Source organism: Nasonia vitripennis, chromosome 2, assembly GCF_009193385.2.
Source record: "Nasonia vitripennis strain AsymCx chromosome 2, Nvit_psr_1.1, whole genome shotgun sequence".
Taxonomy (NCBI): domain Eukaryota; kingdom Metazoa; phylum Arthropoda; class Insecta; order Hymenoptera; family Pteromalidae; genus Nasonia; species Nasonia vitripennis.
The window spans coordinates 34,354,529-34,378,764 of record NC_045758.1 but is presented as its reverse complement, the minus strand read 5'-3'; the positions used below and the strand labels follow the sequence as shown (position 1 = coordinate 34,378,764).

At 49.1% G+C, this 24,236-nt stretch overlaps 1 protein-coding gene across 1 annotated transcript in view; it reads right to left on the bottom strand.

Moving 5' to 3' along the window:
* Nucleotides 1-20,637, bottom strand: part of LOC100678986 (BUD13 homolog) — a 66,232-nt gene extending 45,595 nt beyond the window's left edge. Inside the window, exon 1 of the mRNA XM_003424112.5 lies at nt 18,791-20,637. Within this exon, the coding sequence (XP_003424160.1) occupies nt 18,791-20,023 (1,233 nt within the window). The 5' untranslated portion in view covers nt 20,024-20,637. The remainder of the gene's footprint in view (nt 1-18,790) is intronic.
* Between the last annotated feature and the right edge of the window lie 3,599 nt (nt 20,638-24,236).

The window sequence follows — 24,236 nt, the reverse complement described above, 5'->3', positions numbered from 1 at the left end:
CACGCGTCGCAATTGCAGGGGGGACACGCAGACGCGAAATATAGATGAGAAACGTAAGGAGTGTCAATGAGCGAGACAATGTGTATTCATGCGCGTCCATAAATTTCGCGAGTGAATGAACTGCGGAACGGGAAATGCGGTCAGATGCTGCGAGAAATGCTCCAAGTTTCGGTGTTGCAATTCTCTAATTGTACACGAGAACCTGCTTGTTTATTGGTTAAGGGGATGTAGGAACAGGTTTTTAAGCGTGCGATTTTGGCTTGGGATTGCTGTCATCGAGGGATCGACTGAAACTTTAACTCAAAACTTTACTGTATGCTCACCGATACGAATCGATGCTACTACAGCCAATTCTATATATGCTCCGTGGATCCAGCCGACATACCCGCGGCGATATCGCTTTGCATACAATTCTTTTCCGAGGCCTTTCATAATGCCGTTTCGATATCGCTCTCGGGCTATTGAGCCGCCGACGACAAGCGGCTTCGGCGGCGGCGGAATTCACGTTCACCATTCGAATTCCATCCTCGTGCGACTGCTGCTGCTACTGTTCTAAGCCATCCGTTATGTACGGGCTCTACTCGACGGGATTCGCCATAAAATTGCGTTTGCGCGTCGCGCGAGTTTCCTATAGTTTTTCGGGAATAGGGTCGTACGCTGTCGGCGCGCGTTGTCGCGCATCCATTTTCCGGGAAAATAAAGTTTCACGTGCGCGCGCTATTTGACCGGCTAACTTCGACCGGCTACGAACTTTCTCGCACGATGTACGATACAGTTACTGCTGAACTTGCTCTTTCTACTTCGGTTGATGCAGCTGAAACAGCAGCCGTTGGAAATAAAATAGATGGACGTTTTTTCGTTTTCCAGAGAGCCGCGCGCATAAATTAGCCTAATCGCGAGTAGCGGCTCGGACATTCCAGTTTTAAAAGTCACCCACACACACATTACCGGATAGCCGCTCGTCGGCGACTTGATAGACGATCGTGCGTGGTCTGCATTATTGTGACTTGCCGTTGGACTCTGCGCGCGTGAGAGAGAGAGAGAGAGAGAGAGAGAGAGAGAGAGAGAGACAGAGAGAGAGAGAGCCTATCGGAATCGGCAATTTGTACAAATTAGTCACAGCGATTTTGACTCGATGTCTCGGGGCGATCGGCCGCGCATTTTAATCGATGCACGGGATGCGGCTTTTGATGTGTCGATGCAGTGGGAAAGTATAGGCTGCCTCGACTCGTCGATTCGGCTGCAGTCGCTGTGGGGGATTACGGTAGTGTTTATCTGGGCTTAGGATCGTCTCTCGCTCATTTTTTAAGCGCGTCGGCTTTTCGAACGGTAGTGATTTGGCCGTCACTTTTATTGAATAAGAATTTTATGTATGCGGGATTCGCGAAGAAAATAACTTCTCGCAGCCTATTCTAATTTCGGTATTGTCTACTTATCGGGATCGTTGACCTCCGAGCTGCGCTGTAGTTTATGTCAAGTCATTTGCCAACGGCAAACTAGTTGCCATCAGTAACAGTCGCGTTGTCGCGTCTGCCGCAGAAGTGGCTATTTTGGCGAGGATCTCGACTAGCAGAGATAATTTCGCAAGTCTCGCGTGTAACCCGAAACGCGATTAAAGTTTTTGTCTTATTACGCGCTCTGCTTTCAGCGTGTACATACTGCACATTTCCAGCTCTGTGTATAACGAGGGTTGGCCGCGTTGATAATTAATATTTGTTCGCGCGATGTATAAAAAATAACCATCGCAAACCTCCTTCCAGGTAGAGTAAAAATAAATAAAATTTTTTCCAGCGACAAGTGGGCCTCGCCGCCCACGCGCTATAAAATGCGGCCGGCATCATCCTCTTGTGTAGCGCACGTCAATCGCGGCGCATAAAGCTGTCATAGAGCGACTTTTATCGTCGGAGAAATCAGCGGCGATAAAACTACGCCGAGGTACTTTCGACGGCAGCTCGTCGGCAATGGTGAAAATGCACCGCGTCGCGATGACGAGCTTTTGTGCACCGTGCAAGAGGTCAATCGCTCGCGACAGTTGGGCGTCGACGCTTGCGTGCGTTACTTATAACACACACACACACACAGCTCGCGCAAGGTGCGCCGACGAACAGCTGCGCAGTGCGCAATTAAAAGAGACTTTCGAGTGCCGGTGCGGTGTCGTGCATAAAGCTCCTCTCGCTGCGAGCGAGTGGGAATGCAAATATGCGGGTACGAGACAACGTTGCGTTGCATTGTGATGCAAGGCTAGAACCTTTATTACGCTCTGCATGCCTGTGCGGTACGCGTAGGAAGCAATTTTGTTTCGTTTATATCGATCTTTTCGTCTGCCTTCTCGGCATTCCGATTTATTCTTCACCGAATCAAGCTCAAACGTTCCGAGTAAGCAGCGGATCCCTTGCTCAGCACCGCCTGTAAATCAGACGCGACCATTCGAGTACACAAGAGACCGAGTGCAGCTACCGCATCAGCGCGGCGGAAAATGCTTTCGGGAAAGCAGGAAAAAAAAGCGTCGCTTTGGCGGAGATTCGCTATTCATGCGGATATTCGAGAGAGAGAGAGAGAGAGAGAGAGAGAGAGAGAGAGAGAGAGAGAGAGAGAGAGAGGAAGCGCCGGGCTTTGTTGTGCAACGTGGCGCCCGTTGGGAATTCGTTGGCTTTCTATAGATTGGCTAATGAGTTGAATACTGATTATTTAGAAAACAATCAATTTTTTCCTCGCGTTCGGGGAAAGCATTATTCCGCTGCGGAAGAAAGTGTTTTTTGTGAGCGGTTTATGTACGCGCGTTTTTTGAATTTCGATGGGATCTATAGGCAATGGTTTAGAATATAACTTTCGTGATGACTCAATTCGCCGACTTGGAATAATATTGCTCTCGATGGACGCGTAGGAGTACTCCACATCCGTCGGCGATACGCTGAAGCAACAAAGTAAATCATTGATAGGCGTGTGTAATCCTCGTAGCTTTAATTACAGGCGGAAGCATCGGCGTATTAGGAGAAAAAACGATGAAAATCCCTCCGACGCGAATTAAGAGGGGACGAATAGGCGAGATCTAAAATTAGTTTCGCCAATTAACACGTACGACTCAGGCAGTGCGGCGTAGGAGAAAAAGGAGTCGCGCATCTGTTGGCAATTTTGAATAGCTCTCCGAGACATAGTAAGCCGGCTTAACTGTTTTTCCAGCCGTCTAGCTCGTTCCTTTGATTTCGAGTGCGATATCGTTAATTCGCCTGTCATCGCGCCGTAATTGAGAGGGAAACGCGTAACAGATGACATAGCCGGCAAAAAATCTTTGTGTATTTAAACTTTTAATTGAAACATCTTGATGCCGTAATCGGGACGTAATGAGACGCGATGTTTCGTCCGATATGAATCAATGCTGTAAGCGCATTCCTGCCGCACGAAGAAATTCAGAGTGAAACCTAAGTCAATTTTAGATCACTGCAAGCTCGATTTAGCCGGAGATTTCGGGGAATACTCGCGGTGCTCGGCGCGTATCGTTTCACTAGAATCGATCGCCGGAATCCTTGAGCCAAAAAATTTCAATGAATTTTCGAGTTCCAATTCGTGAATCAGAAAGGCACTTACGGCTCTTCAGAAGTGTACAATAAAAATAACACCAATCATCGCGAGCAGTAAATCGCGCGTTATTCATCGCAACTTCTCCTTTGTTGACGAAAGCAAACCGGTGTACTTCTCGGAACGCCGCGATCCAAAACAATTTTTAGCCCTGACGCTCGCTGCACACAGTCTCTCGCAGCGTCTGCAAGCTCGGTAAGTTCTAAGATTATACCTACGGAAAACTCGATATGTGTATCCCAGAGGGCGGTTTATCCAGATTCGCGTTGGCACACGGCGGAGGCGTATGGATGAGTCCGATATAATTGATGGCTGCTCGAGCGCACGCGTTCCCATGCGCGCGAATTAACCCACATAATCCCAGACTTCCTCGATCGTTAAATCGCTGGAATATGCAGCCGTCGGTGCATCGCAGCGGTTTTCCCTCTCGTTACCAGCTTCCCGTTTACTGCGACATTGTTGTGAACGATGATGCGAGTCGTGATGAATATTTCGCGTCTTTATCCTGAGCGTTAAGTTAAAATATACTGGTTGCGATTATGCGAGCGCATCGCTCCAAGTGGAACATCTTAATCACAAGATGCCAGTGATGCTTCTGGAAGTAGTTTCGAAAATCGCCCGTATATGAGTCAAGCTATTTCCATGGATACACACACGGATGGCTGAGTTTGCTCAGAAGCGAAGCTTAAGGGGCTAAACTAAGTGGACCGGCGCCACAATTTGCGCAACAAACTATCAAGGCATTTTAGAGCAGTGCGTAAGGCTATGAAGCGTCGATTCTGCAATGAGCTGAAACGGGCTGATCGGTACGCTGATCGGATATCGAGTGACTCATCTATATTTTTGAATTTAACGTCTTTTCAGCTGTCTCTGGTATGCGGGACTCGTGTGAATTTGTTTCTACAACCCGTACAGCGATGTAGCTATGTGAACCGAGTTTACACTTTTTTCCCGTATTATCTGTGCTCCAAATAGACTTCTGCTTTGGCTAATGCACTTAATCGCCAAGTAGTGCTAATTATGCGAAAATCTCTCAGACTATCTTGAATCCTCGCAAAGAAATGCAGCGGATTTGCGCTACAAATACAATCTTCTTTCCCCGCGAAGACAAATAATGGCGTAAGAAAATCGCTTGCACAACGTTCTTTCGGGACACTCCACTTTATCTATGAGTTCCCGCGTACGCCCACTCGCATGCAGGCCCTTTTATAGCGAACAACAACATCTGCTGGAGTTTTACGAGAACACTTCACCGCGCCAATGTCTCTTACAGTACCGGTTACCATCATAACTCCTACTTTCGCTCTAACGTTACGTCGCGTCCTTTTCCGACTCCCACCGCGACCAATCCCGAAAATTAAACGAGCGAAAAACGCGATATCCCCGGAAGTAAACACTTCATTCCTCAGCGCTCCTGTTCAAACGACGAGCCTGCACTCGGAGCGGTCCCAAAACGCCCGCACACAAGCGGCCGCATTATACTCGCTCCCGGCGCATAATCAACAAAACATGCACACCGTATAGCTGACGGCGCCGCAGTGGCAATTAACGAGGAAGCTCTTTCGGGGGAATCGCCGGTGTGTGTGTGTGTGTGTATCTCGCGGCGCGCGCTAAGTACACATGCGCGTCCGCGTCAGATAAGCGAGGCTTAGAACGCTATCTCTCTCTCTTCGCGAATTATTTTTGCTAGTTGTTTTTTTCTTCGCAACGTGTAGTACCAGGAGCAGCTGAAGAAAGTGGAGCGAAAATCGCGCTCTAATCGGTGGCTCTGTTGCGATTTGCATAATTTATCCATTACCGCGGTTTGTCTCTTGGTTCATGTCGTTTGCTCGATTTTTCTCCATATGCACAAGGAAAGTCTGGCGCGACGGGAAAATGTGAAACTTCCTATGCTGCCCGCGCGACTCTGGTTCTGAGAGATTAGACATTATCTCAGTAATCCTCTGAAATATGATTTCGATTTAGTTTTATGGACTGATACGCCGACCACTAATAGAGCGCCCGAGTCAATTTCCAAAGTGGAATTGCGGAATAATTCGCTCCACACCTGGACCAGGAGGCAAACACGTATCTACTCTGCCATTTGTTCGCGATGAAGAAATTAGTCGCGGTCCTACCCTCGAATCAGCTCGATAATTCGCAGGCCGAAAGCTCAATCTCAAACAGCGAAACCCTTTTACCAACCCTAATACACGCCGTGCACAACGCTATGCCCTCTCGAACGGCAATCATTCGAAAATAAGAGCCGCGAACGTGCCTCCGTCGGCGGCGAAGCTTCATGAATCATGCATGCAGGTACACGGGGAGGAGTAGCAGCCTTGCATGTGGCTTAACTTTAGCGCGATTACGGGAACACGATTATTTATTGAGTCCTGTATCGAGGTATCGAGGCTTAATAGTAACCCGCGATTTCCGTTACTGTCGCATACGTACGGCGACTCGTGTTTGTTCTGTGAATTTTTCAAAAAGACTCACTCGAACATAGATTCGCTGATTTAAGGTTGGTCGATCACTGTGTAGGCTTACCCGCAACAAAACATAAAAAAGGTGTACGAGTTAGATGAGTTTTATCGAGCTTGTAGAGAAATTCTAGATTACAGCTTGTAAAACGCGGATAAAAACTTGAAATTCCATATCAGCAAACGTCCGTTAGCATAATCGAGGAAGAAAAGCCAGTCTTGTAAATTAAATTTTAATTTTTAATTCCCTTGAAAAACTCGCGAACACGAGGAATGTACAGTATATAATCACTCGTCTATAAGATATCACCTCGCATCAAACTCAACTAGTTTACCCAGGCTTAATTTATTCGACGTTTCATTACTCCCCTGCATAGCCCCGGCGCATAAACGCGTCGCGCACACCCCGTAAGAAATCATCCTCGATGCGCCATTAAAACCTCCCCGCGATACAGGCGTAGGTGTGACGACACGCATAGCCGTCGTAATGCATATATAAGTATGCAGCGAGCGTTGTCATCGGCTAATTACAAAAGCCAGGCTGTTGCGAGGACATCGGCACTGCGGATTAATTTTAATGAGCGCCCCACGCGTTTTAATGTCCCTACGGCTGATGGTTATTTATGGCTTTTATATTCGCCCTCGCGCGCCAGAGAGCATAGACACGAGCCAAAAGTCAAGCCGATTCGTCGCTGCGGCTTCGGGGAACGCGATACACTTGTCGTTATATAGTTATAGTATGCGCGCTTTTTCCGAATAGGCTTTCTGGGTCGAGCGTCGATCTCGTTAGCGCTGCGGGAATTTGAATTTCCTGCGATTTCCGCGAAGACTGCAGCGCAGACTATATTCCAGGTAAGCCTAAGCGGATCGCAGGAAAGTCAATAAACATGGAACCTCGTCAAAGAGCGGCGGAGAGACACACACCGGACTTCCGTGTGTGGACAGATGCGCCGAGCCGTATAAACGTCGCGTCGGGCCGAAATACAAGGTGTGCGCGCGGAGCACAAGGTAGCTACACACATGGTCCCCATAAAACGCGGGTATCGTAAAGCGGGACAGGGAATCCAGCCGCGAGATACTGAGGATGCTGGATGATATATAAACCGGCGGCAGCGGAACAACTAAGCAAACACCTCGCGTGTCTCCGCGGCTGCAGCTATTCTATACGCTGAGAGACGATGACAGTTTTTTATTTGCCAAAGGTTCTGATCTGGATGTGTAGAGGCTGTGTCGAAAGTTGTACCTACGTCGATGCGCAGCGACTGAATTCACAGATAAACGATGATTTATCGTTGAAATATTTCAGCGGCCAAAAGACACACGGCGCGACTTTATAATTTCCTCTTTCACGGCCAATTTTCTCCTCTCGTGTCCATACATCATCGTCGGGATGAGAAACTAACGAAGCGTCTTTCTCAATGCCTAATCGCGGACGAGATAATTGCATTAGAAATTTCGGCGGAAAAAAAAAACAACGCGCCTTGAGTGAGTTTTTTCCTTTGGGAAAGCGCGACTTCATTAGGGTGAAAGTCGAGGTGTAAATTTTCCATAGCAAGCGCATGGATTTCCCAATAGTATTGACGTGACTTATTGGCCGACGATTGTCAGTGCATTAGCGAAATTGCGGAGACGCTGCTTTGTGTCCCACTATAGTTTGATTGATTGCTACGACGCGTCGTATTCTCTCGATTTCAGGAATCACGTGTGTGTATATGTAAATGCGCAAATTAATTACAATAATATCTGAGCGCGCGAGGAGTTTCTTAACGCTTCTTGTTGTTGCGATATGCGTTTACAAGCTTAAAATACGTCGATGGAAATATGCGTGATTGAATTCGTAGACCTCTTTTAGATTTGTTGCGGGAATGAGTTATCGGTAGTAATTATAAAAGCTTGTAAATTATTGCGCGCTTTACGACGTATTTCCAATTCAAATAAACCGTTTGTTGTGTGTACATACTGCAGCGCGGTAAAACTCGTTGGTTACTACGTTGGGAAACAAGCGCTGCCAACGCCTGCGCCGATACATTTTTAAATCGAAATGTATATCGGAAACGCTCACTCTTCGTCACATTGGAATATTCAAAAACCACTTGCCCCGCATCACTCTTCTTTCTCACGGACGTACGTAACTCGTAGGAAAAATGTACTCCTCGTTAAAGCGCAATAACAGAAAGCCAGGATTGTACGATCCGTCCCATCATAAACCGCGCCAGCAGCAGTAAATATAACCCTATATAATGATCTCGTAAAAGCATTAAATTTCCGAAGCTCGTGTGGTCGCGCCCTTCGCCATATAAGCGATTCGATTGTGCGAAATAGCGCCATCGCAAAAGTCCCGTTTGTGATGGTTATAGGCGCTCTATTAGCTGTCGCCTCTAATCAGAGCGCGTAAATCGTTGGCGAGAAAAATAAGAGAAATAAGCCAGATACTCGGGCGCGCGCGCGCGCGCGTATTATCGCAGGCCAGAACTTTGCATTTCTGCGGATGAATTAGCCCATAGTCGTCCGGTAATTACGGCCGAGCGTATAAATCATACTTTATTATGGAGCACCGCGCGAGGCGTCTAGTTGAACTTATTTTCGCGCGAGCGCGAGGCTATAAATGGAGCGTGTCGCCGAGTCGTGTCTGTGTGCGGCAATTGAGACGTTTGATGGATTCTCCCGCTGAAAGTCAATTTTGTCGTTCGCGAATTCCGCAGCTGTGAATCTATTGTATTTTGAACGGCTTGTTCCATCTCCTCGAGAATTCTCAGAGTCTCTCCGCTGCCGAAGAGCGAAGCTTATTAGCATGTCAACTGAGCGTAGGTGCAAAAAAAGCACACCGGCTCCGAGAGCGAAATTCCCCCCGTGAGAACCTGCTTCGCAAGTCAAATCCAAAATATACACGCCGCGCCACGCGGGAGACTCGAACAATGCATTCATAATACAGTGTTTATAAGCTACCGTTTGTTCTCGATAGCAATATTGCTCTTGCATCAGGCATTTTTGAATATTCTCGCGTAAGCAAGCAGCATCACGAGGTTTTGAAAAATCCAAAGTAATTATAAAATGTTAATCCGAGATGAAACAACGTGCGCTTTCGAAATTACCAATTTGAATTTCCAACGCCGCGATCGGAGCAGCCAAGTCTCTTTATTAAAAGAAAGTCGCGCGTGACGCCATCGTCTTTCGAATTTATAGCATCCTCGGCATTTTTCCTTTAATAAGCAGCTTTAACGTCTTTATTAAAAATAACACGACGGCCTGATGCGCGAACGACTAATTAAATTAAGAAACCATAAATAAAGCGAACGTTAAGTGGCCGTACTTATGTTTACGAGTGGGCGTCTTTGCGCGACTACGGCAGTAAAGTTTTAACGATAACGATTTTATCCGCGCGTCGATCGCTTTTGTAATATTAGTCCGTCGCGGAGCTTCTTCTTCTCCTTTCCTATATAAGATAAAGAGCGACTTAGCGCTTTTATAGCGCGCAATCGGTGTGGAACTATTTAATATCGGTTAAGGTGTTAGTTATTGTAGTATATACGGCGCGCGAGCACATTTTCCGCGAACGCATGTGCGAGAGTCGTTAAAATAAAAGCCGTGTGAAGTTTGCCTATGCGCGGAGGTGCATATAGCAGCGTGGGAGAGCGGTAATGTGATTATGAAGCGAGTAACTTTTAACAACTGCTTCCTGATAGAAAGCTTCCGTCGTTTTGCCAAGTTAATCGAGTCGAGCCACAAGTTTTGCCTTATGCAAATTTAGCGGGACGTACAATTGGGTAAAAGCCGCGAATTAGCTATTTTACGCTGCTACACACTCGTTTGCGAGGAATGAAACTTTCAACGCGTAAAAAGATAAGGTAATTTTTCAAAACTGTCCGTCCCATCCTCGATCGGCGACGAAACAGGTTCTTCGCCCCGTCGATGCTCGAATTATGCGCTCGGAGCGCGCGCCAAAAAAAAAAAAAATTAATCAGTCTCGTATAGTTTCTTCAAACGAGAAAGTTCGCGTGAAAAAAGAAGCGCTAATTTTATTCGGCTGGCTGCTATTCAGCAATTAATTAAAACGTTACCGGAATACCAATAAAGAAACTCCTTTATAAGATTATTCTCAAATTTCCGAGAGCTCTTGCAAACACGGCTCGAATACACTAATTGGCGCGGACACAGGCTCCAAAAGACTCGTAAACCGCGAGCATTAGGCGTTCGCACTCTGCTTCATTTCTAATTCCGATCTTCGAACGCGACTCGACCCGAAACCGTACACAATGCCCGTTTACACACGTGTGCACATGCTAATTATATTATAAAGGCTCCGCCATATGTGTTTTGCCAAAAGCCAATTCGACCGACCAATTAGATATGTATCCGAGAAAGTGGTCAAACTGGATTGGATCCTTGAAAACCATATCCGAATCCGATCTTTCTTACGCGGGATTTCCTCGGTCCATTAATCAACAGCGTTTCGCAAGAATTTTCGCGATCTTTCCCCATTTTCTTTTCGAATGCACGTCTCGTCGAGTTTCTCCTGCATCTTCGACAAACTCGCGATTACGCCACACCGATGCATCGCGCCGTTTTATGAATGAACGTCCTCGTCTCACGACTAACACACTACTGGCCCTCGTTAGCGCGTCATCGCTAATCGCTGAAATCGCTTTCGTTCGCGCGGCGAAAGCTGCGTCGATACGAATTACTTAGTGCGTGTGCTTGGCCGAATGATGACTTTATCCGCGATGCGGCCGCATCTCTCGCGTGTCAGTTAGTTCGAAGCAAAACGCGCTGAAGTGTTTTGCGCCGGAGACTTTGTTACACAATTTTCCATTCGCAACGTATTGACAGAAGCAGCGTTAAGTAGCTGTACACGTATGCCTGCAAAAAAGCCTGATTACACGCTACTTCGACTTTCTTCGGTTTGCCGTATGCTTAGTTTAAATCAAGCCAAGATGACCCGACAGAGGCCGAATAAAAATGTCGAGAGCTGTTTTTACGCGAGGAAAGCATGGTAATTATCGAGATAATCGCCAGTGGTACTGCGCATATAACGTATACACAGTTGTTGGCAGGGCTTATTGATTTACGCGTCTGGACGCGGTGCTTCTGACGCCTCGTCCACTGCAGTCCCCCCCCCCCCCCGTATAGTCGGTCTTTTGACAGATTGTCATTATGTTAATGAGAGCTCTCTTTCATGCCGTCCTCGGAATCGTCGGCAATAAGCTCGACGCGATACGAGGAATTTTCGGCGGCCGCTGTAATGAGGCGTTATTACCGCTGCTTTGAAAAAAAAAAAAAATTGTATTCTATGCGACGTGTGAGTGTACGTTTTAAAACGGTTTCGATGGCTTTTTCGAGAAAGCTCCTTAAGATTCCGCGGCTCGCCACGACGGACTTATTAATATGAAAAAGGCACTGCGCCAATAAATTCGCACTCGCGGCGAATGTAGTATACACCGAAACGTGATCCCCATGAGAATGTCTCCTTCGTTCGTGGAAATTCGTCAATACTCGAATTATTTCATTTCTTTCGCTAACCGCCAAGGGATGGCACGTACGCTAAGCCGTACGGGAAGTGAATCTGCACGCAAGGAAAAACGTGCGCGCCTCGTAAAATTCTCCACGTGTGCTGTATTCGAGGCGCAACCGACTGACGGATCCAATAAAAACCGAAATAATATCGCGCGAGCTACTTCGGAGTTTCCGTTGTATTGGCTTTCGAGTCGGTATCAGTGTCACACATCGACTGTGCCGATTGCGTGTCACGAGAGTATCATGAGCCAGGTTAAGGGTTAATGGACTTTCGAATGATAATGCGCGCGCCTCGACTCGTCGCGTTACGAAGACGCCAGCTCTATACACACACGCACACGCTGGAGCAAAGATAATCGCGTATTACGCCAAAGTAAACAGAGAGCAACGCGTCGCTGGGACAAAGCCTTTCGTGGCTTATTATACACAGCGCGACGCGTCGATGATCTGCTCGCGACGCTGCCCTTGATGATTTTATTTATAATGACTTTATTCGCACCGGTAAAAAAGAGGAGGACCGCGGACAGCTTGTTATTTCAGCGCAGCACGCGATGGAGACGCCGAATTTGCGAAATTGCACCTTTTGCAGGTTCTTTTGCGGAGTACCCTTTATCGGGACACTTTCGGGGTTCCACGTAATCGAACTCGTTGGAAGTTTAATTAACGCGGACTGCTTCGACCCTTATCTCCTCGGCGCGGATTACTTTTTTTTTTCTTCTTGCAGAGCTGGGAACGAGCGAACTGGTTCGCCGGCGCAGCGCCGTGAATAATATGTTTGTTAATAGAAAAATTAAAATTTCATTAAAGCGGATTCTCTCATGCTTTATTTTTCGGGAAGATCACTCAATTTGGTTAATCGATGTTTGCTTGCATATTAATTAGCCGGGGTAGAAATTGACGTGTCGTACACAGCTGTACACCTGTTATTAAACCGAAGCTGATTGGAGAAGGTCCAAGTGAAATCGCTTCTGACCTTATTTCGGTCTAAAATAGCCCAGAATTCCGTCGCTGCAGACACTACATTGTGATCAATGTATGTTTGAAAACAAAAGCTCCGCATGCCGATCGCTCGTCCGTACACGAGCTAAACTTGCACATAAGCGGATGCACGGTAAAATTATTAATTTTCCTCGCTAATAGAGCACTCAAGCATTTTTCGCGCGAAGCTCGATCGACGACGATTAAACTAATAACTCCCGTGTTACAACGAACAAAACGAACGCGTCTTAATCCATCCTGAATCTCCATCGATCTTCGAGATTAAAGCTCGAAAAATCCTATCGTTTAACGGCTCAGCCTCGAGGGCCTGCGTGTGTGCGGTGGATACGGTTGCGCGGATGCAAATCAGAAGCCGTGGAATCGTGCGCGGGGGTCAGTTCTCGATGATGAGCCAGTGCTGCGGGGACTTTGCATAATCCCGCCCGGTGATTCATCACTCGCGCCTCGTCGGGTCGGTAGTTTGACAATTTGGTGCGCTCGGGCGCGTGTATCATCGGCCGCGAGGGGATTCCGCTTTGATCCCGGCCGACAGCGAGCTACTTGTTATGAGAGTGTCGTTGGTAAATGATTTCTCTTTGCTTCGGTACACATTATACAGTGTTTGCGAATCGAGCTTCGAGTTGTTTGACTTAGCTTCGATTTACGGGCCGTATAGTTTTTTTGAAAAATGGCGCGGTAATTCTTCAGAGAAAGTGAGAGGAATAAATTCGTTAAAATAGCCGGATGACTCTTATCGCTTTGAGTAATAAATTTTCTTAATGCACTCGAGCTGTCATTTTAATTGCGTTTATTCGAGCCAATGTGCGCGCGTAACGAACAATTCTAAACTAGGATAATTAGACGCCCCGAATGATATTCCGGGCCCTTAATTCTATGAAAAGACCATTATGTCGGGTTATCAGCTGGAAAAATTCGGTTTGTTATTGCAGTAGGCTCGGAAGGTAATAAACTCACGCGCGGTTTAACGACAGCCAAACAGCGCTCGGGATAGTGCATAAATTTTGAATTATGGAGCGAGTTACGATCTCTTCAAGTATTTTCTAATCTGCCTTAGTCGAGATTAATTTATTTTACGAACTATATCAAATTCGATTTAATCTTCGCCGAGGCGCTTATGCTTCGAGTCTCCTGTACGATACGACCGTTACACGCGCATGCGCCTAATAACAGTACTTATCCCCGAGTTATGAATATTATATTCCGTAATTTTTCGATCCTCGGCTGCACTGTCATTCGCGCAAATAAAAGAATCGCGGCGGGTTCGTTAACCCGCGCCATTTTCTCCCCCGAGCTGCAGTCGTCGGTGAGAAAAAAAGCCGGACCCCGTATAGGAGAAACAGGTGAAACAGAGTCTGCGACCTCGAGACGGCGATAAACGGGGAATAAAATTTTTCCTAATTGCCATTCGCAAAGCAAACATCTCCCCTCGTCCGACAAGACCTACTACAGGCTCCGCGGGTCCCTTATCGTAAAACAAGCTAAATTTCCGAGCGAAAGCAGCGCCGGCATTAGCATAATAACAGTAGGCTCCTACTCGAAAACGAAGAAGAAGACGAGGAAGAGGCAGAAACAGAAGAAGTCTACTCAGAAGCTGCCGCAGCTTGCGCTCGTATTTCAAAAGGGCCGGGGGGAAGCTTCCAGCGAGCGGACTGCACGGGAATCTCTTCGCACGATTGCGCAATTACCCGACTCGCTTTTTCCCGCTATGCGAGGGATTTTCCGCGCCTAGCTTTCCGTGGGGCTTCGCGAAGCCGATGCTGCCGATGCTGGAGGTAATCTTTGAGTTATGGCCGCTAAGTGCTGTGGTTACGCAGCTTCTGGATATACATCGAGGGGGTTATTGATGCGCCGCACGTTGGGGGTAATGCGGTAAATAGCCGCTCTGTTCGTTCATTTGTCACGGGGATAATCGGGCCGATATCGCTGCGCGGCGGGCAGTATGTGCATATGTGAAGAGTTCGTGTGGTCACCGCTAGTATTTCCGTGCGAATAATTTTATTTCGTAACTGATTTACGGGTGAAACTTTGTCCAAACTGGAATACCGGGATGTTGCGGCGAGCGCGAAGTTCGAGCACATGTGCACTCGAAGTCAATGTTTCTGTACTAGAGTGGGAGAGAAAGATAACGCCGGGGATTCCCAGTCGCATCGTCATCTGTCTCTGTATGCGTGAGTTTGACACTGTGCACTTTTGCATCAGCGTTTCGCGTTTTGAAGCTGCTATCCAATTACGCCTTCGAGGCAGAGTCTATCTGTCCGACTGCGGGGATTTTTTAAAATATGTCAAATTTTCGGTTTCGCGTATCTTCTTTCGCGATTGTACTGAGGAAAAAAGTCGGCACTGCACGAACATGCAAAATTGGCCGTATATAATATTGTATAACGATGCTTTCCTGTGTGATAACATACAGAACAAGTGAAAAAAAGCTGACGTTAAATAAAACCGCGATGAAAGTATTTAATGATCGCATTTCGCCCCGGTACACATCGTTATCGCTCACCGCGCGAGCTGAGAACTATATCAGGAAGTCGAGGGATTACAATGTCAGGCAGCCCAGACTCGTGCGCGCGCAGCTTTTATCGACACAATGTTTACGATTTCGTTAACCGGTGGCGGAATATCTTCGAGACTCTGATAAATCGGCAAACTCTCGGCGATTATGAGCTCAACTCCGAAAGGCATTTTCGCGCGCTCGCGATGAATTTCAAGCGGACGCTTTTTGCGTAAGATTCCCTGGAATTGAGATAAATGCGAAACTTCATTCAGCGCGCTCCGCGCTATCGGCTCTGTAATCTCTTACGTCGCCTGATTGCCGCTTCGAAATTAACAGCTTTATGCGTGCGGCTGAGATGCAAAGCTTAATACTTCCTTTAATCTCGAGTACTCGATCTGAAACTAATTTTCGAAACGAAAGTCTCCTCAACAATGAACGTCCTCGCTCGTTTAACACCGTTTAAGGCCAGAATTTGTCGTCCTTGCTCACCGCTCGCGCGTATCGCATCTGCAAACACAGTCGCCGCGCAAACCTCGTAAATTTTCGCACAGCAGCGCAGAAAAAGAGCCGGCATTGTGTGCGCGCTCCCGAATGAAAACAGTTTCCTCCCACGCGCGCAAATATTGACGCCATAACCATGCGAGGAAAAAGGAAGGAAAAATCCAGCTTCGAAATTCAAAGGGACAGGGAGAAGCCTCGTAGTAACGCGAGACGCATCTCTCGAAGGCTCGTGTATATAGACCTGGTCCCGGCGCATATATGCATCAAGCTGATAAGGCAAAGAGCCTCTTTTTCTTATTCCCTCCTTTCTCCCGTGCGAGCTCGTGTCTGGAAGAAGAGTAGCGCTTAGTCTCCGACTTGAAAAGTCGAGCCAGACTCTGGCGGCTTTGTGTGCAGCGCGAGAGAGTAGCATACCTGAAAAACGCGGCCGTTACTGCGCCTGGCTTTTACGACTCTCCGAGTTCGCGACGTCGCGCGCTTTATCGCGTTTCGAGCACTCCATATAGCTGGGGGCATTACAATGCAATGCGCGCACTTTTGTTTGGCAAACATTCGGCTGGAATGAGCGATAGGGTACAGTGTTGCGCCCCGCTGCATCAGTTTATTCCGTCGGGCGAATCTCGGCTTTAATCGACCGATCGAGTTACATTTTACGCGGATGTCGTCGAGTTGCGTGTGACCTACCGCATTCTCGTGTCGAACATCGCCGATAAATTCAGTCGGGCTTTTTTTATTATCGCCATCAGAAGCGCGCTGTAACGTCGTCCCTCGGGCATAAAAAAGGGACTTTAGTGCAGCGCATCAAACGCCGGCCTTTTTATACGTCTTTATTCCATCCTTTCCCTCCTCGAGCCGCGGCTAAAGAGCGAGCTTATCGCGGAACGAGCTTGTTTAATGAAATCAGGCGCCTGTTAGGTGCACACAATCGAGGCCCTGTGCGCAGAGCTTCCTGAATGTTCAGCGCTCTACGAGGAAAGGATCGAGAAGCCAAAGCCCTGTCGATGACTCGCTTACATAATGATTAACAGTTACGTTTTCGTGTCTTTTCCGGAGCTAAGAGCTTCGCGCAGTTCGCGCACTGTTTATAATCGCCATCGCTGCGTCAGCGCCCGTAAGTGCGTTTGATCATCAGACTAGAGTCTTTCTGCGATGAAACCTCGCGTCGTCGCGATTCAATTCAGCGCAGGAGTTTTTGCGAGCGAATACCTTTTAAATCCCAGCTCGACCCCCGTCCGAATTTAAAACCCTGCATTCCGCGAAAGGCAAATGACGACCCAGTCACGAACCGGCTCTCGAGCGACGCAGCAGGAGGAAGGAGAATCTCCCTCGGGTGTACGCGTCACGCTCAATTACCGGCGATTCGGACTCTGTGCCGGAGTCGCCACTACTCGCGTATACAGCAGTCCGCAAAAAGAGCTCCACGAGCTGCAATCGCGGTGCGCAATGACAGCTGCAACGCTCGATTCGTTGAAAGCGAAATTTCACGCGCCTTTGTGCTTTCCGCGGAAATTGGGAGAGATGTGTACGCGGGAGGGTCGTTAGTTACGCCGCTATATATAATTGCCCGCGGACAAAGGCTCGCTGGCGTTAATCATAATATTTTAAATTGAAATCGCCCGGTGTTCGAAGTGTGTCAACGGCCGAAATGCGTTATAGGGAATTCATTGTTCTCTCCCCGCCGCGCGCGGGTATATCGAACCTCGGGTATTTATAATGAGTCGTGATTAACGACGGATTCAGAGCTACCGGTTGATTTGTTTTTCCTGCTTCGTCTATGTAATGACGGCGAATAGAGGGAGCATTCAGTGAAAATCGCGTTTGTTTCGGACGAGCCCGTCCGTCCGATGTAAAGCTACACTGCTCCCCTGGTCGAGGGATTTTTAAAGAACCCTTGCCAATGAAAACTCGAGCGAGAGAGAAGAGATGCGGCGCATAACGTAAACTCTCGAGGAGCAACAAGATCAGACGAGTCGCTGCAGTACACATCGTCCCCGTCTCTCTTCTCCTTTTCCTTTCTCTCTCTCTCTCTCTCTCTCTCTCTCTCTCTCTCTGTCGCTCTCGGCGCGGCGACGAAAATAATCTTTGGATTTCGGGATCGTTAATCAAAGGCCTTTCCGCGGGAAGAGGAGAAGCGAAGCTTTGCATCTGCGGCCTGTTTCCTCGAAACGCCTTCGCCGCAGTAACGGAGGCTCATCATGCCGGACATTCCAGAGGTACGCTAAGCCGACGCCTAATTCCCGCGGCTGATGCATGAGTGCTCGCATTGTGGACCTATGGAAAATCGCGCGCGCCCCTTTTCCGCAGATTTTGACTTTTGTGTGTATACAGAGAGAAAAGGGACACGCGGGACTGCACGCGGCGAGGACGGCGTATATATAATGCCGCTTGTTTGCCGATGCCTTATTATACGCGAACTTACAAACGGGAGGACAAATTTTCGCTTGCTTCCTCGGGAGTTTTATTGTTCGGGGGAATGAAAGGCCGCGCGCGCGCGCGCGCATGTTGTTTGTCTCCCGGGAATTAGTATTATATTGCGTTACGAATCGCACGTTGGGGGATTCGTCTGCGACTGAAAAGTGCGGCACGTTTCGCTGAGAATTTGTCGAGTTGTTTGTTCTTAAAGCTATCGAGAAAGACGAGGGACAGAACAAAGGAACAGCCGATATAACCCATCGGTGCGTCTCGGCTCATCCGCTGGCCCAATTTTTCATCCAGATCCATCGTCAGCGAGCGGTTCTAATCTAAAACGCAAACGAAATACCGGTCGAGCGAGTATGGAATTCACTTTTCCCTCTTTAAACGGCCTTTACTCTCCGCAGCCGGAGAATATCGCTTTATTCTCGCTCGCTCGCCGGAACCCGATCTATCCGTGCGTAATCTCCGCCGGCCGTATATCGCGCCGATTCAGCGAGTCGCCCTTTCCGAAGCTCTCGCGCGTGGGTGTGTACTTACGGCTTACACGAGCGCGCCGAGTTGAGGAACGCGATCGGTCGTGTTTTTCGATTTAAATTTGTGTAAGCCTCGACGACCCGACTCTTTACCTGTTGCTCGATTAACGAGAGAGAGAGAAAGAGAGAGAGAGGCGAGGAAATCGGCTCGCTTTATGCGGCGAGTGATGTATGGTCGGATTTTGGTTTACGAGGTGTGATTTTCCTGTTCTTTACGGCTCTTTGGAGCTCGGAGTCGAAAGCGGGAGTATTCATCGCGCGGATTTGGGTCAGTAGGGGAACACTTTATCAAATTCACTCACCATATTAGCATCGGCCTGGGCCTCCTCGTCGTCGTCCTCCTCCTCCTCCTCCTCGTCCTGCAGGCTCTTCTTCCGGCCGGTGCTGTCGACGAGATTCGCGTGCCTCCTCTTCGAGTCGTAGAACGTGTTCCTGTAGTCCCGCTTTACCGGAGCGGCGGTGCTGGTGGAGGTGGTGGTCCGCTCCTCCGTCAGCCTGCGGATGATGTCGTCGTAGCTCTTGAGGCTCGTCGACTCGTCGTTCTTGTAGAAGTCGTTGTCGAGCTCCTTGTCCTCGGGCTCCTCGTCCTTCCAGAGCTCGAGCTCGTCGTCCTCGTCGCCGGCGTCCTCCGGCCAGGGGCTGGGGTTCCTGCGCTCGTGGGAGCGCGAGGAGTTGCGCACGCGCTTCATCCACTCGTCGAGCTTGCTGTAGGCCGTTGCGCGCCGGTGCGCGGGCTTCGGCGACTCGACCTCGTGGTGCGCCGGCCTGAAGCTCTTCCTGGCCGAGTGCTTGCGGGAGCGATTGGCGCGCTCGTTCTCCAGCTCCTCGGACTCCTCGGCCTCGTCGTCGGCGTCGTACGCGTAGTCGTCCTCCTCGTCGTCGAGCTTGTAGCGCCAGTCCTTCCTGGGCGGCTCGTACCGCGACCTCCGAGCTTTGCTGTCGCTCGGCTCGACTATCCGCCTCCGGGGGCTCTTGTGCTTGGCGTGGTAGTCGTCCTCCTCGTCGCTGTCGTCGTAGCGACGCCTGTGCAGCCTGTCGTACTCGGCCTCCAGCTCGGAGTCCTCGTCCTCGTAGCGCTTGCGCGGGTAGCCGGTGCCCCTGGAGCCGGCTCTGTGGCGATTGCTGCCGAGCCTGTCGTGAGCTCGGGCCTCGTGTCCGCGAGCGCTTCCCACGTGATGCGAGCCTCGGTGATGGTATCTCGGCGGCGGGTACCTGCGCTGATTGCCTCCGCTCCTCTTGGGGCTGTGCGACCGGCCGGCTCGCCGATCCTTGTACTCCTCCTCCGCCGACTCGTCCTCGTCGAGGTAATCCTCGTAGTCCGAGTCGTCGTAGTAGTCGTCCTCGGCGTCGTTGCTCGCGCGCTTCTTGCCGGCGCTCGGCCACCTGGGCTGCAGCTCGTGCCTGTGCCGGTGCTTGTGGTGCGGCGCCCTGTCGGCCAGGTCCTCGTCGTCGGCGTATCGGCGCGCTTCGCCGGCCAGGAGGAGGCAGAGCAGCAGCAGCGCCAGCGAGGCCAGGAGGACCCTCGTCGTTCGCATGGTGCGTCCGTCTGATGTCGATGTCCGAGTTGCTCGATGCTCGCTACACGCGATCGGTATCGATGTGCAGTGAGTTATGCAGAGAGCGGGGTACGTACACTATACTCTAGAAGTCGTCTCTGCGCGGCACTGACACACGTTCTTACATCGCGATTCTCCGCTCGCGCGGCACTTGTTCTTTGTCGATTGTGCTCTCCTTTTGCCTCAGCAGTCGTTGCAGCCGTGGCTGTCGGTTCTGCAGCAGGTTCGCGCTAGGCCGCGGCTACTGGCATCACGGCATGGACCTTGGGCCATCATCGCTTTTCGAGACCGCTTTCGCTCATCTATTATTAATGACCGGAGCGTTTATCGCGCTCAATGCCATATACGCACGCGCGCGCGCGCGCTCGGGAAATCGCACTAGCGCGGGAAACCGTTCACCATTCACTCAAAAATTTCTTTTGAAATTTCCTCTAGCACCAACAACACTGATATGCAACAACACCGCGCGCGCTAGGGCAAGAGTTAAAAGGAAAGAGAAGCTGGCAGCCGGCTTTTCGCAGCGACTGGGATCGGTATCGCGCGCGCCGAAGGTGTCGCGGACGACTGAGCCCCGGTCTCCGCGGAGCTTACTTACTTCGCGCTCGGATCGGAGTTGCCGCTGGCCGGCGAACCAGCCCCACCGAGCGCATGCGTGCGGCTCTCTCGGCTTCCCCCGCCGCGCTTCTTTCTCTCTTCTGTCTTCTGTCTCTCGCGCTACACACGCTCTCGCTACACAGCTCGTCGTCGCCGTGTATCAGTGCGGGAGATTCTCCGAGGCGGTGGCTGCGCGGAGATACCGAGACAGAAAGAGAAAGAGAGAGAGAGAGAGAGAGGGAGCACTCGGAGTCGGAGAGGAGGATAAGAGTCGGGGTTGCTGTACCGGAAGGGAGGCTGGAGAACGCTCCGTCGAGGTTGAATTTTTTTTTTCTCCCGAGGACGAGCTGAGACATGCTGCGGGGTTATCGGGCGCGGCTATTTGGTCGCGCGCCTAATCGGAAGATAAACAATAATAAATCAGCGCTGATAAAATTATTTTTGCTCATTTTTCGGGCGGTACGTCACGTTCGCCAGTATATAAATAGACGCGCGGGCGTTACGTAACGTATGCTTTTTTCTTAATCGATTCGCACCTTCGGCGTTAAAATTATGACGTTCCCTGAAACGTTTAACCCGGCGGCGCTTGATACGGCCCCGCCGCATATGCATAGGTTCTCGAAGAATGCAGTCTGCCGGTCTCTCTTTCTTTTCATTTTTGCAATTTTCAAGAGCCGCGCGCGCAGGAGAATCAGACGGCGTATCGCAGGTGTGAATCTACGATTCGGCCAGATAGACTGGATTTCTGCGTAAGCGCTTTCTTCTCTCTCCTTCTCAGATCCCACCGGGTGATTTCTTAAGAGAGGCACGGCGCAGTGGAAATATTTAGAACCTCCTTAAATTAATTTACGGCCACGCGGCTCTTTATTCTACCACTCTCGCCAAGAGCTATTTTCGTTTGTTTATAAGTCTGATGCGATTGTTGCTGCCCACGAAGCGTCTTTTCGAACAACTATTGCAACTCTCTATTTTGCTTCTTATCCAATTATTGCACAGGCATTCGAAGAATCCGTTCTTTTCAATTATACAGATAAGCTCTCATCGAGTGCGCCATTCGAATGACAAAACGTCGTCGCGGCTCGTTCAGATCGGCTCGTCACACCCGGCAGCCGTGGTGTATTTATGTAATACTTGCATCGGCGCCCGAAAAAAACATCGCGTCGACGAATTGAATTTCTCCTCTATACAGCGTTTTTCGTCGATTCAGATGCTCTTGGTTCGCGCGCGCGCGATGGCAAATTGTTTCACGCGCCGGCGTGTTCCTCCTCCTCCTCCTTCGATTTTTTACGCGCCCATTCACTTTCCGGCTCTCTCCATTCAAGGCTCGCGCGCATCCGAAATAATCCGATGCGCGCCGCCGTGCTTCTGTCGAGATGAAGAGGAAGAAAAAAACTGGTTTTGATTTGCGATATGCTGGCGTTTTGCGCGTCGTCGCCGGGAAAATAACGTTCCGGCTCGGTGAAATTAATTTGCGACGAGGGAAAAAGCGCAAAGATGATTGGCTTGGTTCTCTCGAGGAGCTGGTTATTCGGTATGCAGGAAGCGTTCCCGCTTTTTAACGAATCGAATTTATACCGTGTGTCGTGCGCGTATTTCATACCCGATGCCGCGTATTCTTGATTCAATAAGCTTATTCGCTGCTTTCATGCATAATTGAGTATATAACAGTATAGCGTGAAAAAAAAATTCACCGGTAAAGAAGTACACGTAATCGTTCACACTCGTTAGCTGCACTAGCCAAGCATAGGAGTCCCTGGTGTAGTCGCTCGATAAATAAACATAGAATCCGCGCGCCAGAATAACGAGAAAAGCGAAGAAAGCTTACTATTTCGATCCGACAAGAAGAGACACGCGCCGCCGCAGTCCTCCTCTTCCTTTTATTACACACATGCATACAGACGTATACACGCATACAATGAGAGAAGCAGCAGCTGCCAGACATCCAAGCCGAGGACCACGACGCTGCATCATTGTGCGCTGCGGCTACTTGCGGACAAAAACGGGTTTCGTATTTCGCGCGTCAGTCCACTATGCTCTGCGGACGTTTTCTATGTGCGCGAGCCATTAGCGCGCCTCTTTACTTATTGCTGCCGGTGAGCTTTCTTTGACGCGGCGCGTCGGATTTAGTCTAATTGCGACTCATTGTGGATGTCTCTTGTAGAAAAAAAGATGGATTTCGGTTGATTAAGCCACTATACTATTGAGTCGAATTTCGTAACGAAATGACGCAAATATATACAGAGGCAAACGAATCAATGAAAGCTGCAGCCGAAATTATGAAACAAATCTTCTTTCGTTATAAAACACACGCGAGACCGGAGTGAGAGAAAATCAAGATTTAATTAGACCCATCTCCCTCCGCTTTGCATCCCGGAGAAATCACGCGCCGGGCCCTAAGGTCGAAGGAACACGATAGAGCCGCGCGGCAGTAATTACACCCGAGAGAGGTGCGAGAAGAAGGGTTCGGAAACTTGGATAAATAATGACGTCCGAATAAATTAGCCCCGTAAAGGGACGTCCCGCCGGGGTGGCCCAGCCTTCGCGTACGCGCGATGATGTATTGTTGAAAAGGTGCTCTCGCGCAAAAAGTTAATTAAACCCGGCGTGCGTGTAGCTTCATTATACGAGTAATTTAATTATCCGCGCGTGCTGTGTAATGCGTCGAGCGTGTATGTGTGTGTGTGTGTGAGACGATTTGAATTGTATAAACACATTATTGTACAGGCGGGACTGATTTATACGGTGAGATCGGTTTTTGAGAAATATCTCGAGCGTTAAAGCACTTGTTAGTCACAGTCTATATGGTAGACAGGATTTTTTGGGATTAGCGTGAATTCAAATCGTCGCCGAGTTTTATTTTACAGAAGTAGTAGGCTGTAGTATTGATGCTGTGCGTTGCGCGGAGAGCGACAGAAAAAGCGAAATAGAAATCAAAACACGACGGATTAAAGTTCATTTATAATCCAATTACGAAGTAATATGCACGAAGGCTTTATGCGCGTGAACTAGATCTCATGATTTATGGTCGGGTTCGTTACAGTGTATATGGGAAAATAGTATCGTGTGACATCTTTTAACCCATTCCAAGTCTCACAATTCTCGGGGGGGATCAACGGGTTATCGACGCGAGATTGCGCTTACGGGTCACACCCGACACAACAAGTCCAAGTGGGATGCCTATTGTTTTTCCGAGTTCATTATCAAAATTGTGCAGTGGGTCAGACCGAGTCCGATGTTTACATTGGATTAAATCTGTTCAATAGAGGATGCTATACCAATTTTTAATCATCTCGAAATTTATTAAAAGTCTTTCGAGCATTTTCAAAAGCATAGTCACAGCCCACCTTTTCACTCTCCTAGGAACCGCCCTGAACCACTTTTTTTCCCAATCTCGCACGTCAAAATTCGCTTAGAGATGGACTGTGGAATCAGGAAGAGAAAGAGAAAGATGAAGGGCGGCCTTGCATTATTTCGACAAATTGACTTGTCAGACCGAAGTTGTGCGATGTAGCGATTAGAGAGAGAGAGAGAGGGACTAAAAGAGGGATCAGGGCAAGTATTGGAAGATCTTGATGGAGTAGGCAAACAAGCATAGATG